The sequence below is a fragment of the Micropterus salmoides genome, unplaced genomic scaffold, assembly GCF_014851395.1.
Source record: "Micropterus salmoides isolate LMB-PRFRI ecotype aquatic unplaced genomic scaffold, ASM1485139v1 Ms_hic_scaffold_14, whole genome shotgun sequence".
In the NCBI taxonomy this organism is placed as follows: Eukaryota; Metazoa; Chordata; class Actinopteri; order Centrarchiformes; family Centrarchidae; genus Micropterus; species Micropterus salmoides.
The window spans coordinates 8,971,949-8,987,057 of NW_024040485.1; the positions used below are offsets into that span (position 1 = coordinate 8,971,949).

Consider the following 15,109-nt stretch of genomic DNA (forward strand, 5'->3'; position numbering starts at 1 on the left):
CCTGCCAGAACATATCCCATCTGTCTGCCTCAACTGTCGGTCATTGGGAAACTGCAGGCTGAAGAGCTGCAGCATGGGGAAGTTTCAATGAGCAGGTTTAATACCAGGATTATTTTGGACTGATTGGAAACTATAATCATTGCAGGTTATTTAAGGTATATATTTGCCAGATTATTGAGGATTGAGGATTATTGTGAATAGCAGCTGGATGTTGTTGAGGATGGTTGTGATAGTATTTCCAAAATTAATTTGTTCTGTACATTTAACTTCAGATTGTTTTAAAGTAATACACAGCTATGCTGTTGTAATAATTAATTATTTTGTGATTATAATCATAATCTGTAGAGTTACAATTTGACATTTATCTCCTCCCTACTGGTCGTGGTATTTGGCATTTAAATTGGTCCACGTAATTAATGTATGAAAACAATCCAGAAAACACATTGACAAATGTCACAAATGTACAAATACCCATTGTGAAGAAAAGAGACACACGCTATATTTTTGAATTGTTTTAGAGGGAATAAGTGGAGGGATTGAGCTAAATTCAGTGCTTTGTTTTGATGGTCTGTTTCATTTTGTCTGTTGAATCTTAAAAGACATGCAGCAGTTAATTTGGTAAAGATAATTTAAACCAAATGTTATACATGAATAATTCATTAGTTGTAATTTGCTTTAAAAAGCCACAGCAGTGTGGTGTGCCCAAGGATAAGTCAGTACACAAGACTCTAATACAAAATGGAGACTAACAATATCTTATGCAACTTGTTGTTGTTTGTGAATTACTCTCTAATCTCGTAATTGCAGTATTTGGCTGCACATCCCCTTGAATGCATTCAATTCTCAGTGGAGGTGAACAAAATCTAAACTGTTGCACTCGCATTTTAAGAGCCTTTACAGCGGATACTATATGCCTTGTTGAATGGGCACCGACATGACAATTTCCCTTTGGGGAGTCTTTAAGTACTGTTGCATGAATTTGTATAAATATTTGATGTTATGGATTATTTACCAGGTTTATGTTTTAGCTAGTAGACTTCTAACAGAGAGTGTCTGGCTTTAACGCATCCCCTACTTTAGCTTTTTTTTATCCATATTTATCATACATTTTCAGGACCTGAGAGAAATTTGTCCTTTGTATTGTCTTGCCGGGACTTCTCCAAAAGACCAAATGATTGCATTTAATTGGCCCTCTCTGACACTATGATTTGGCAAAACCATCTTGTTAAATCAGGTATTATTGTTGTCAAATGGATACTATTCTCTGATTGATTAGGGGGAAAAAGCAGCAACTGTTAAAACTGAACAATGCCTTCTGTTTAAAAAGTACTCTGGGGACGGCGCTTTGAGACTGAATAATGAAGCAAAGCAAAATACTAATTCAAGATGAGCGTCAGGCAACCAAGACAGATGGCCGTCACACAACAAAAATGCTCTATTACAAATAGGAAAAAGGCGGGCAGAGCCAAAGCAGTTATGTTGTCCAGAGCCTTAGGACCAGTTGGGACGCAGAAGCTCGCTAACAGTCCTCATACCTCATATTTACAAGCATTCTTTTCCCTCTTTGTGAAAGCCCAGGGAATTGCAATGGGAAATTAGCACAAATTGTTTTCACTTTAACATTTAATTTGCCTGCCGTGGTCTGTTGTTGCACACATTTGATAACGTTAGCCCTCAACGGCCTGAGGCTCAGCAGTAGGGTTTCACCTTAGCCAGCATATTGTGCCATACGCTATAATAAAACTGTTGTGTGTTCCCCGCAAGGATGCAGTAAATTTAATGAGATGGAGCTGTTGCCCTGTGAAGAACCAGTGGTCCAAACACTATGTGAGACAACTTCATCTTTCAGGGCATAGCTGTTATTTCTTCTTAATTTTTCGCAATAAGAGGGGGTCCGAAGAATCCTACAGTAGAGCATTATCACCATAACAACTCCTGAAATTACCCCAAATACCTGTAGGTGCACTATAAAATAGCCATGTGTGGAACAGCTGTGGCAGCTCCTCAGACTGCTCTCATCCTTCCCTCCCAGGATCAGTACTGCCCACTGACAGCTGTATTCCTTACCTACACTGAAGAACATTTACAGTATAAGATGCTGGCTGTAATTGTCTTGTACAAGCAATTTTATGAATCGCCACTAAAGCCGGAAATCAAAAAATCTAATCGGTTATAAAGGCTGGTTTTTGCTATTTCTATGACGAATTAGAGGTCTTATAATACACCACAGTGTTTATTTGACTTTTCAACAGAAATAAGGGTTGCTTTATGGTATTTGTTGCCAGGTCTTAACCAGGTAATGCATGGTGATCCACAGAAAATCTCCCTTGGTTGCTGTCCCAGTCACCTAACTCATCCAAACATCTCCAGACTTCACAGCTGATCACATGAATATTTATTTTTGTTCTCCTTGCCTTAAGAGTATACTGTAAGGATTCAGTCACTTTTTAATGTTGTACAACTCAAAAATGATTTCATCTCATGTGTTGGACAAAGTTCTCACCGTAACCAGCAGAGAGAGACGTTTTCTGGGTTTCAGTGCTTGAACGGTTGAAATAAAGGTGAAATTCTTGAACTGAATGGTGGTGGTGGTGAGCTTATTGTACCTGTTCTCTTCCTCCAGGCCACACAGGGCATCTGCTGCAGTCCCTCTGCTTCACCAGTATGTCCTTCCTGCTGCTCCACATCATCTATCAGATTACCGTCAACAGCCTCCTGGCAGGAAACACCATCTCCTCTGACTTCAACTGTGAGTACACTGCAGCCTTTATGGTCAAGGCTGTAAAGGTAGTGAGGTTTGTTGGGTGCCATATAAATCAGAGCGACTCACAGGTCAAGAATCCGTGAAAATGGTGCAAATTGGGCTTGACTGATGACGTCTCTTTCAGTATTTGCTGTCTGCGAACCTTTTGAAAGACATATATGAAAAGTAAACAGACTAATAATGCTACAATCAACCTTTTTAAATTAACATTTTTAACATTGGTTCAATTGTGACAGTTGCAGCCTTAAAAGTCCTTAAAAGTATTGTTTATATATACAGTTTTGCCATATACTTCACTAATCATTATCACTTTGGTTGAGCTTAGGGAGAGATTGTAGTTATTTTGTGTAAAAGTATGTTATATACTATTTAAACAAGACCACCCTCTTTCCCCAACCTTAACCAAGTGCTATAGGCATACTAAAGCTGGATTTAAACTTAATGCAAAGATGAAGAAAGTCCTAGGGCATAGGTTTTTATTTGTGGTTCAAAATCCGATTTCTCACGTTTATAGCACTCCAGCAACACTAGATGGATGCGTTGTACGGTAATTGGACTGTATCAATTTTTAATTATATTCCCCATAGTAACTGTACCTTTCTTCTTCTACCTTCTTTCATTTATTTTCTGATTACTGCATTCTGAAAACATTCACTCTGAGCACACATGTAAAGCCAGAACGGTGAGATCTCTACTTGTTGGGCCACATGTTCATGACAGATTGTGTGCACACGTGTGTCCCATCCATCACACAGGCCATTTTGTGTTTAAACTCTGACCTGAGCGATTGATGCAGTGTCCCAGAGTTGTATATCAACAGAGAGGTGTCGTTCCTTTTGTCGTTTTTTTTTTACAGCCTGAAAGTTTCCCTCCAGAAAAACTAAGCGAAGACATGCTCCACTTGTAGGAGTAGGTCAAATATGCTCACTAGTAATGATTCACAATATCCTCACTCTTACTGCATTTTGTCACATGATGAAGATTTATGAATCTAACACATTCCTCAATGTAATTATTGTTTTTGTGCCATATGGAGATGTAGAAAAAGGGAAATTCTTGCTGCAGGTAAAGCAAACACTAAGCTACTGACTGAGTGTTGGGAAGGTGTTAATAGTTGGCCTTGGGCTTCTCATGAAACTCTGTATCAAACTGTAAAATTTGAATGTGTCTAGACGGGACAGACTCTGACTTTGTGTTCTGATGGCTTGTTCTTTCTAATGGAAGTAACTTCGCTTTCCAGTGTGGAAGTACAGCCAACTTTGCTCAGAAGTCTGAACAGACCTTATCGCCTCAGGCAGTAACACACTGAGCTGTTCAGAGAGGGCAGACTAAATATTCACTCAAGGAAATCTTTATTACTGAGGTCTTAAGGGCTGCAGTTTTTGGCAGACCATAAATTCTATCCATCTACTGGTTCCATCTATCTATCTATCTATTTATCTATCTATCTGTCTGTAGGATTGTAAGACATTTATTACCAAAATGGTTCAAAGATATAAAAAATCCTGACAACTTCAAAAGTTAAGTTTGGTGATATAAATGCTCCCACTAACAAGTATTCTTGTTAGCCAAACCCTATAAATACCTTCTTCATCTGTGCCATAGAGCTTTATTGATGTCCAAATACTAATAAAACGCATCAATGAGCCGCACTGTTGCACTGGGTGACATCTTCCTTCATTACCATGAACACACACACTGTTGTTTGGTTTGAGTCAATCCCACATACACCATCCGGGCTGTTGTAAATACTCCGTATTAATTCATAGCTGAAAATAGTCCTGTAAAACACACTACTCCTGTTTTTTTGACATTCGCTAAAAACGTCAGTGCCAACATGATGAAGATGAAGTATATTGTATATTATGAGTATTTTTTAGCCATACTAGCAGCATTGCTCTAGGGATAGTTGTGTTGGTCTATCAGTCAGATCACCACTTTGTTCCAAATTGTTGGATGGATTGCCATGAAATTTTGTACATTCATCAGAGGAATCATGCTGACTTTAGTAATCCTCTGACCTTCCCTCAAGTGCCACCATGTTGATGATATTTGTGGTTTTGTGTGAAATTTCTCAACTACTACTTGGATGGATTGCCATGAAAAATTCTACACACATTCGTGCACCCCTCAGGATAAACTGTAATAATTCTGGTGATCCTCAGAACAAAATTTCCATTTAGGGTTAGCTGTACTTTGTATTTTGTCAACAACAGCATGTTAGCATATAGTCAGTGTGAGCTCTGAGCACCAAGTGCAGTCTCGCAGAGTATTCACAAGTAGTCTGGGACCCCAAACACATTGGTTTTGGTATTTTCAAGGGATTTTAAATATCATAGACTTAATAAATGAGAGCATCCAGGAGTTTGTTTCAGACTTAATATCATAAATATCCATTGACACTTAAGTGAATAACATCTTGAGTCATTATCTGCAACATTTAGCAGCAAAGTGCCTGTGGACTGTATGAGCACTGGGCTGCTCAGGAATTGCTTTATAGTGAACAGCTGGTGGATCCTGGCTGTCATTTGAAAATTAATGAGGCACAGGGTGGAGAAATGTAACATCACACACACAATGAAAAACATCATATGGAGCTAAAGAGATACTAAAGAATGACTTTAAAAAATGGCAGTATTGTGTTGTAAACTAATTTGTCAGCACATGGCTGATTATTAAGACACACAATATTTTATATACATATATATTTGAAATGTATGTTGCCCCACTGTGATGATTTGTATACATATTCTTGGGAGTTCTACTTCCTGAAGTTAAAGCCATCCTATTTTTATTTTTGGGCTACATATGCAACAGGAAGTTAAACATTACTCTTTGTCCCCTTTATTGTCCGCCTACATTCTGAGTAAATGCCTTATCTCTGGTTTCTATATCTGGCATTTAACACCCTTTTCCTTTTGGCAGCCAAGGATAAACAAAGAGTCCTCCTTTGCGGTGAGGCGGTTATCCTCCCTCCAGATAACTTAATATAATTTCCTTTATTCGTCGAAGCCAAATACACCATTAGAGCAGTAAACTGAGTTGAGTATGAATGAGAAAACCTTTCCAAAAAAGCTACCACCTCCAGCTGTTAGAGCAGGTCAGTTACTGGTCACCAGATGAGCTGGGGCCGGCTTCCTTTTGAGTCATCTGTCATTCCTCTGTGTGGACTTGACACTGTGGGAACTGCATTTACAAACATTCACAAACGTTTGTATTAACTCTCAAAGAGCACCAAATGTGGAGCTCACTACACTACAGATAATGTCAAATAAATTGTCAGATAGTGACAACTTTTTGGCAGTCATTGTCCTAAGTGGCAGCCACCACCTATCTGGTACGTTAACACAAACCATAAAAAAAAGAATTTGCAAGTTTGATTCGGTCCATGTCTGATGCTAATGGATTTTTCACCAGCTCATAAGGAGTAAACGGTCTATTTAATTATTCATGGATAGTCTTCATAAAGTCCCAAAAACAGAATTATTGACCTTTAGTGTCCTCCGTATTCACACATATCCTGTCCACCATTCCCAAAATGTGAGACATTCACTGAATTCCTCCTCTGCTTGCAGATTGTCCGATTATAGTTGTGATGTGCTGAAATGTTGACGTTGCATATCACCAGTCTCTGCAGAAAAGGGCAACTGCCATTAGGCCCCAGAGATAGAAGAGAGAGTGCAAAGAAATGCTGTGCTGGGAGGTTAACGGCCCAGCAAGAACAAAGGGTGTTTTATGATGTTCACATAAAGTCTGAGGACAGGTATTTTTGGTTCTCAGCTGGGGTGGAAATGTGCCTCGCCTCAACGGGCAGAAACTCTCACACTCTTTTCCAGAAGTCTCCCTGCTGAGTTCAGACTGTATTACACAATATCCCCCTCCTCATCCTATGTATCTGCCTGGCTTGACTTCACCTCTGGCATTTCTTGTGTTTGATGTAACACACAGGATGGGTTTCCTCTGACACCTCTAGGTTCAGTTTGGGCTGGGTGAAGTTAGGTGTTGCAGATGTTTGGACTTGCGAATTACTGAAACAGACTGTGTTTTGCCTGTGGTCACCGGCCTGACATTTAAAGATTTATATTTGAACATTGAAATGGGGCATTAAATAATCTATGACCTTTATCAACCTCTGTGGGTGATTATTAGGGATTGCAACCTAAGTTGACCTTATCTCCTCTGCAAGTTTCTGGCATGCCCCTCATGATGTTCACTTATTCATGTTATTTGTCTTAAATGACACAAACTGTAGCTAAGTAGACCAGGTGCCCAAAAACTGTATAGTGAAATTTATATACCACTGGCTGGTTGGGATTACAGTTACTGACAGTGGTGGTTTTCTGTTTCTGTTGGTTTTGCTTGTGAGAAGCCCCCTAAATTAACCACTTAAGGACAGAATGATTCTAAAACAAACTCTCAGAAACAGAGCTAATATACCATTGGATTATCAAGTCATATGGCTAACATGTTAGCAAACTCACTCGACTACTTGGAGTACAATTTCTGGTGTCTTGTTTAGCTCCCACCAACTCCTGTCTTTAGCTTGCTAGCTAAATAATCAGCTTTCCTCACCAGCCGCCACCAGGTAGTATTTATTTGCCTTATCTGATATTAGCCACCTATGGTTAATTTGGGGTTGAAGATTAGTGAGACCCTGCAGTGTATGTGTAAGCCATAAAACCAAAACAATCAGCCTAATAGTAGCCAAATGGTGTTTATAGATGCAGAGTTAGATGTTGATTCTCAGTGGATTCGGGACTACTAACAACCCTATTATATTACACAGAGTAATTTAAGTGGAGTATAACTTTTTTTTTCCTGTCCTTAAGTGGTGCTATGAATTAAGTGAAACAGAGGAGGCCAAAGTAGAGAGAAATATTGTTTATTTTCATGATTCATCATTAAGTGAAAATGTATAATTGTGACAATACTTTTCTGAAAATAATTCAAATTTATATGCAGTAAGGATCTGTGATGACCAAGTGGTACCACTGCTTAAAGACATTGTCATTTGTCACCCAGCTCTAGATGATATATCACAATGCATTGCTGTATAGAATTATAACTGAGTTGTATTGGTTGTTTTGTCTTTTTAGGTGTTTATTTGTTGCAACACATTTTGGTCAGTCTGAGCAGTATCTGTCCTCTATCACTGAGCAGTTGAAAATGGGAGTTGATGTGTGGAGGCAGATGGATTCTTCTAGTGTCTCATAGTAACAGCTCAGTTGGAAGAGGATTTTGGGGGAAGTTTTGATGTCTGAGATTATTTCAGGTATTAGTCATGTGGGTTTGTACTGATAGACTGTTTTATGCACCTTAAATGGAATTCAGAGTCTGTTTCCTGTTTCTAAGTTCCTAATGGTGTTGCAAAACCAACCGGATATGTTGAGTCGAGATTCTCAAGTCACAAGCTGATGTTGTGTTTTCTCTGGCTGTAGAACAAAGGCCAGTCAAACTTCGGCACTTCTTCTCAGTGTACCAGTTGAATACCTGGAAATCTCTCTCTGAGCGCTGGAGTGACATTCAGGAACACTTAAACCTGTCCAAGCTGGGGAAACAAAGCTCACATTAAATGTTTTTTATGTTTTTTTAAGGGTTTATTAATGGTTTTGTCAAAGGCAGAAAAAGATCAGCAGCTCGTTTACACACTAGATCTTAATTCTTTATATCATAGATATAGTGAATAATAAACTGCATTTATTGGTTGTATATATTCTCAATACCGTAATGGAAATCATCCCTTCATACTTGGATGAAACCGCTGCTTGACGGTCTGTAACACCACCATTTGTTTTTAATAACTATGATATAAAAGTTTTATTAAAGGTGTTGATGTGTATTTTTTTGCAAAACTACATCAGTATGCACTTACTGACTTAATGTTTCTGTCCAGGTTCCACGTGGGAGAAAACCATAAGACAAATTGGCTTTGAGAGGTAAGATAATATCATCAGAATGATAAAATATGCCGTTCTATTTAACCTGTGGGTTAATCTTCTGTTGACTATCTATACATAGTTTATAAAACCCTTGTTGAATTTCTTTCAATTGCCGATTAACCGCTGACAGTCAGCTAGCAGACTCCAACGGACAGACAGACAGCTCTGGTGTCGATTCAATGATAATTTGTTTATCGCTTATAATCACTTTGGGACCTGGTCTCAATAAACTTTTCAGTATAAAAGAAATTCATAATCAAAGGAAACTTAAAATACTATACTATGTAATACTACAAATACAAAACCTACTACTACATAAGGGCCAGAACTGCCATGTTTCTAAAAAATGCTTCTTCCCAATAGGCATCATACTCCTCAGTTTCCAGTGTGCTCTTGTTCTGTGTATAGTCTTAATGACAATAAAGTTATCTTGAATCTTGAATCAAAATAACCATTAACTGAAAAGTTATATGGCCAACAGTCTAACCTTGACCAGGATCAGAGACTTCTATTACAATTACATAAAACACTACTGATAAAGATCAGTACACATAGATCATTACTCTGGATGTCAACATAGTTACTGTCTCTATCAGATAAGCTATACATTTATATTTACAGGTTTTCAATTAACAGTAATTCACTCACTTTCCCCAGGTGATCAATACTGTGTAGCCTAGTATTAAATATAAAATATAAAATAACAGCATAACAATTTAAAAATAACACAAACTTGCACACCTTTCAACTATATGAATAAATGTATAATTACTGAAAAAATAAAACTCTATATTACAAGATTTAGACATAGTAAACATTTAAAGCTCAAAATATGCTTTTAATGTAACACGCAAGAGACATATGTTACACCTGTCTAATATCAGACATGTGGTTCTCTACCACTGTATTTACAAGTAGCAGGTTGCATTGTCTGTGCAAAGTGTCCTAAATATAGCAGCCCCACAATAAAATTAAACACCAGTTTTTGCATTTAGCCACACTGGCTCATCATCTGACACTGTTTATAAAGGCTCCTAACCTGTCCCTATGTGGATTCTTGATGAATGCTAAACCCAGTTACTTTTGACAATCAGTTGACAGGCTTACTTTTCAAAGCTATTGCTGCTGTGTCTGTCTCCTCACACCCCCATGACCGTGTTAGATGTGGTTTTCTAAGTACGGGAATGTCCAAACTCAGCCACATCCTTTTTCCAGTACTCAACAGCCCTCGGTGGATAGTGTACTGTAAGTGGCGGAAGCAGAGCCATAAACATTTTATCCCGCCTGCATTTACCTGTTTGTGTTGAGGATCATGTACAATATATACAATATTTATGGCTGTATGTTGTGTGTCTTTTCACCCATACCGATCCTTCAGTTTCCAGAAGGCTGACCTTTTCAAATCCATTATAAATACCAAATATTTATATGGTTTGGAACATATTTTGCAGGCTCCCTTATTTGTAGTTCTTCACTGATGCCTCATCCCTGCGGCCTGAGGCAGAAAGGACAGGTCTTAGCACTGCTCATATAATTCTCCCACATGATAAGCAGGGGAAAGTAGGAGTCATTAAAGTTGCTGGCTTAACCTTGTCTGGCTCTGACAGTTTCCATCTCTTTCATCCATGTGAGGGTGCACGGAGCTTCACAACAGTAAAGCACATGGAAACAGACGTCGATGATTAGATTAAACTCGCCAACAGCAGCCAAAGGCCCAACTATTTATCTGAGTGTGCGTTTTCCATCGTGTTGATTAGCACTCTGTTTTCAACTTGTTAAATCTAATAAGCATTATATCCATTCAAGGCCAGAATGACATTGATTTCTGTTTGAAGTGACCAGTTGCTTTATTACTCGATCAAAACATTTGGTCAGCTTTTTTCTGAAGCCTGCGCCACAGAAGCAACAGTACAGTTTAATTACACTTGGAGCCCAGCAAGAAATATAAGGAAAACACTTGATGGCCCAACACAGGATGCTGTGTGATTGTTGTAAAACTGAAATAGAAATTGGTTTGGACGATAAAAGTGAGTTTTAAAGGTTTTGAAACCTGTTAGCCATTTCAAGGACAATTTTTATTTGCTTTAATTGTACATGCAATCATGACACCTCATAAAACTTGTCCTCAGGCAACATAGATACATCCCACTGGATCATTTGAAGCCTGACGTTACTGTAGCTGTCATGGCAACACTCGGCTGCCACTGGTTAGCATCCTGTTTGAACAACCCCATTTGGTATTTAGTTAGAGGTGAGCCGACTAATCAAATAACAAATGTTACAAACGCTTTGTTTGCTTACGGCGATGTAACCACCAGACAAATCAAACAAGTCATATTTTCATCAATGGATGAAAAACACACACTGCGCAGACCAGAAAGGGGATGAATGTTATCTGTTTATTTAAATTATTATAATCTGCACACAAGAGAATTCACAGGTAACACATTAAATCAGAGAAAATCTGTAGTTTCTTTTCACTTTAGTTTATGCAGTTTAATGAGGAAAAAGAGGGCTTATTGTTCACACTACATTATCATGCACAAAGCAATTTTCAAGGGAGTAAACATGTTTTTCACACTTCAGCCTTTTTGTTTGAATGGAATTTTACTCACTTCATTACATTTAAAACCGGCAAGCCTGATTTCATTAAAGAGGGTGGTACTCCATATAAAAGCTGAAGTATTCAACACAACACATATTAAAAGAACAGCTGAGTCATGGAAAAATCCAGATTCCCATGTATTCATGTGAACAGGTAGTGTTTTCTGAAAGATATAATTGCTGTAATAATATCCAACTCCAGTCTCCATGAACGCAGGTTGTAGGGAAATGATGCGTATTGAAATATAGTTTGCTTTTTTAAATGGTCAGAGAGACATGAAAGATTGGGAGAGACAGAGGACATGACATGTGACAAATATCCCAGGTTCAAACACATGACAGCACAGTTATGTGTGGGCCTTATCCAAGTGAAATAAACGAGCAACCACAAGTCCCTGGATTTCTGTTTCAGATTAGAAATGATCTTCCATGGACAGTTAAGTTTATTGTACTCTGTCCCATTTTCCATCATTTGGTTCTGATCCCAGCCTGCAAGATTGCTCCAAATCACAATTTTCGGAGATATTGGGATTCATCCTTACTTACAGGAAACATGCGTCTGCCTTTTGTCAATGTGTATCCTCAGTTTTCTGTTTGTCCTTAGTGTTATTGGTGCAGATGCAGGGAACGGCATTCGAGTGTTCATCCCCGACATCGGCATGTTCGTAGCCGGCCTGGCCATCTGGCTGCTGTGTCGCAGTCTGGTCCAGAAGAGGCCGCCTGAGGACATGGCCCAGTACAACGCCGACTTTGAAGCAGAGGAACAAGTGGGTTTCATTTGTGTCAACTTGCAGTGTCCTGAAAACAGTGTCTGACTTTTACTTTCATCCATCTATTATTTATCTTCTATCATCTATCCATCTATCCATTTATCATTCTCTCTGTCTATCTATGAATTGATTCATCTGTTGTATAATACATTAATCTGCATTTAATCTGCCCATTATTTTTTACAATTAATTAATGAAAAAAAGTTGTTTTGTCCAAGCAACATCCAAAACTCAACGATTTTTAATTCATAATGACATAAATCAGAGAAAAGCTGCAAATCTTCACAATTTAAGTAGCAGGAAAATGCAAACGTGAAGTATTTCTTCTTGATAAATTAACAATCTCTTAACAATTAACAACATGTTTGACGCTTTGAGCCTTTGAAAGCATGCTTTAAGGATTGGCCAAGATGTACATTGTCAATAACATTTCACAAAAACTCTTGTTAAGTATTAATTTATGCTTAAACTAAAGTGAAGAAGTAAAACATGTCTTGATCAGAATGTTCTCATAGATATAAAGAGGAAAAGTCTCCACTTGGTTGGAGTAACTTTCTCCAAACATCTCAGATGCCCACAAATCCCAATGTAAACATCTTTACACAAACTGAGTTCAGATTTCTGGACGAGGAAAGGGACAACTTATTTTTCAGTCTATGAGCTTGTCAAAATTTCCAGACTGTAGTTCAGGTCTCTTGACAGTTCATATTGGTAATGGATGATATATCTGTGTGTTCACTGACATTTAATGCATACAAACAAAATGTACCACTTTTGGGAGTCATAATTGCTCAGATTTAATATATAGCTGGCTGAAGTGGCCAGCAGAGTGGACAGTCTTTTCTACTTTGCTCTGTAATATCCACATTGAGCTTCATAAACCACAAGAAGCAGAGCAGGAGTTTGTATTGAGAGTTCCCTGTGAGTGCTGATGACTTGGAATACAGCCCCCATCCCCTGGCAAGTCCTCCCTTCTCTTTATGACTCAGTGCTAATTAAATCCACATTCACTTTCACTTCGACTGTGCTACTCACGCTGGCGCAGATGGCATCGCTCCCCATTACAGAGAAACACCAGGAATTCATCTGTTGAGCCTGCGTTGTGTTCAGGCTTTTATTTCCTTCAGTGAGCCATCAGAGCTGAAATTGTTGTTTGATTCAAAACAGGGTTTGTACCACCTGCTACTTTCTTTGTCCTGTGCCTTATGTGTTATATATATAAATCACAGTGAATGGCTCACTTGTTTTTAATGTCTCTATTTTATTGAGCCTGTAGGAAAAGAGGGACATATAGTTGGTTATCCAAGGAAGGGTTAGTGACTGGATGTGATCTCAAGCCAACATGTGCATCCAGAGAAAAACATCTGCCAAGGGTCACTAATAATGTCTCAAGCTGACCACACAGACCACATATGTGTTTAAATATGCCGTGCTGCATGCTAAAACACACTCCCAGAAAGCAAGCGCTACCTGTAGGAAGCAGTTTTCAGCACCATGGAGAGCTCGCACCTCCAAACTGCACCATTCATCATTCATAACTGAAATGTAACGTGTCACTGTAATCCAACCCCGAGGACGAAGAGGAGAAGCTGAGCCTGGATGACAACATCCTGCTAGAGGAGGATTTGGAAGCGGGTTACGAGGCAGAGGAGGACGAGGAGCTGGACGAGGAGGAAGAGGAGGAGGAGCTGGATGAGGAGGAAGAGGAGGCAAAGGAGAGCACTAAGATGAAAATCCTGCGGCACGTGGCGGAGGTTGCATCCAAAGTGAAGGAGATTATCGGGAACTTGATCACCACTGCAGGGAAGGTGGTGGTCACCATCTTGTTGGGCATGACAGGTGAGCAGCTTAATGTGCTGTACTGTGAATCCACATCTTCATCTTTTACCATTACCATCTGAAAATGTAGGTGATTTATTGATTGATTTTCTAACAACCAGACAGGTATAGGTTTCGGTTCACAAGTCTTTAAATGATCTACTTATTCACAAGCAGAAAAAGCAAACATTATAGTAATGTCTGAAAAACAAACACTTTGATTAGCGTATCTTGTTCATTCTCTCGTATCATGTTAAACTTCTTGTGGATTTATCTTGCCACCAGTTTTTGGGATGTCCAGAACCACTTCTTAAAATGGTGGTATTATGCTTTTTGGCTTTTTCCCTCTCCTTTATTGAGTTATATACCTTTTTTGTGCATGTAATAGGTTCTCAAAAATACCGGTGGAAAAACACTGAGCTGCAACAAACACCTCTCCTCTCCCTTCCAAACACTAGCTACCCTCCAGGCAGTCAATGGACATAAAGTTGTTACTGTGATGTAGAGACAGCACTCAGTTAAAACTTTATGGATGAAATATACATTTGTTACAGATTAATAACTCACCACTCTGAAACTCTTGCTACAGTCTATGTTGCTAAGCTGGTCGGCAACATGTAGCCTACAGCTGAATCAAAGCTGTTTACGGGCTTCTCACTGACCCGCCCTTCTCTGCTTCTGATTGGCTAGTAGTCCTTAACTAGGAACTGCGCATGTGCAACTCCCAAAGATCATTTAGAGACAAGATGTATCACTTCATAGCTAAAACGAAGTGTTCAACACAGGGTGAAAAGAGGAGCTGCAGCAATGTGCAGTGTGACAAAAAATATGGTGTTTTTTGAAAGTTAAACCATGTAAACCTGTTCTGGTACAACCCCTAAATAGGATTTTGAACCTGAAAATGAGCATAATACCACCTCTTTAAAGCTGTGGTTTAAAAAGAAATGTAAGGGTATGTAAGAGTGGACTATATTTTAAATTATAGTTAATGGGCTAAAATATGCAAAACTAGATGGATAACAAACAAATCTGAGTCAAACAACATTTGCAAATAATTCTTAGCCGTATATAGATATATATAAGACTTGTGAGGTTTGCCACGTTCATCACAACTGAGTGCCATTGGGTTTAGGCAATTACAGGAAAGTTAACATTTCTTAGATTTTAACAATTTACTTGACATCTATACATGTGTATCCTGCAAATATGCAGCT

At 38.7% G+C, this 15,109-nt stretch overlaps 1 protein-coding gene across 3 annotated transcripts in view; it reads left to right on the plus strand.

The window, feature by feature from the left end:
• Positions 1 to 15,109, plus strand: part of LOC119901807 (piezo-type mechanosensitive ion channel component 2) — an 86,766-nt gene that overhangs the window by 11,710 nt on the left and 59,947 nt on the right. For all 3 annotated transcript variants that reach the window (XM_038717492.1, XM_038717493.1, XM_038717495.1), the window contains exons 3-6: positions 2,624 to 2,749; positions 8,658 to 8,700; positions 11,912 to 12,074; positions 13,652 to 13,916. In XM_038717492.1, the coding sequence (XP_038573420.1) occupies positions 2,624 to 2,749; positions 8,658 to 8,700; positions 11,912 to 12,074; positions 13,652 to 13,916 (597 nt within the window). The remainder of the gene's footprint in view (positions 1 to 2,623; positions 2,750 to 8,657; positions 8,701 to 11,911; positions 12,075 to 13,651; positions 13,917 to 15,109) is intronic.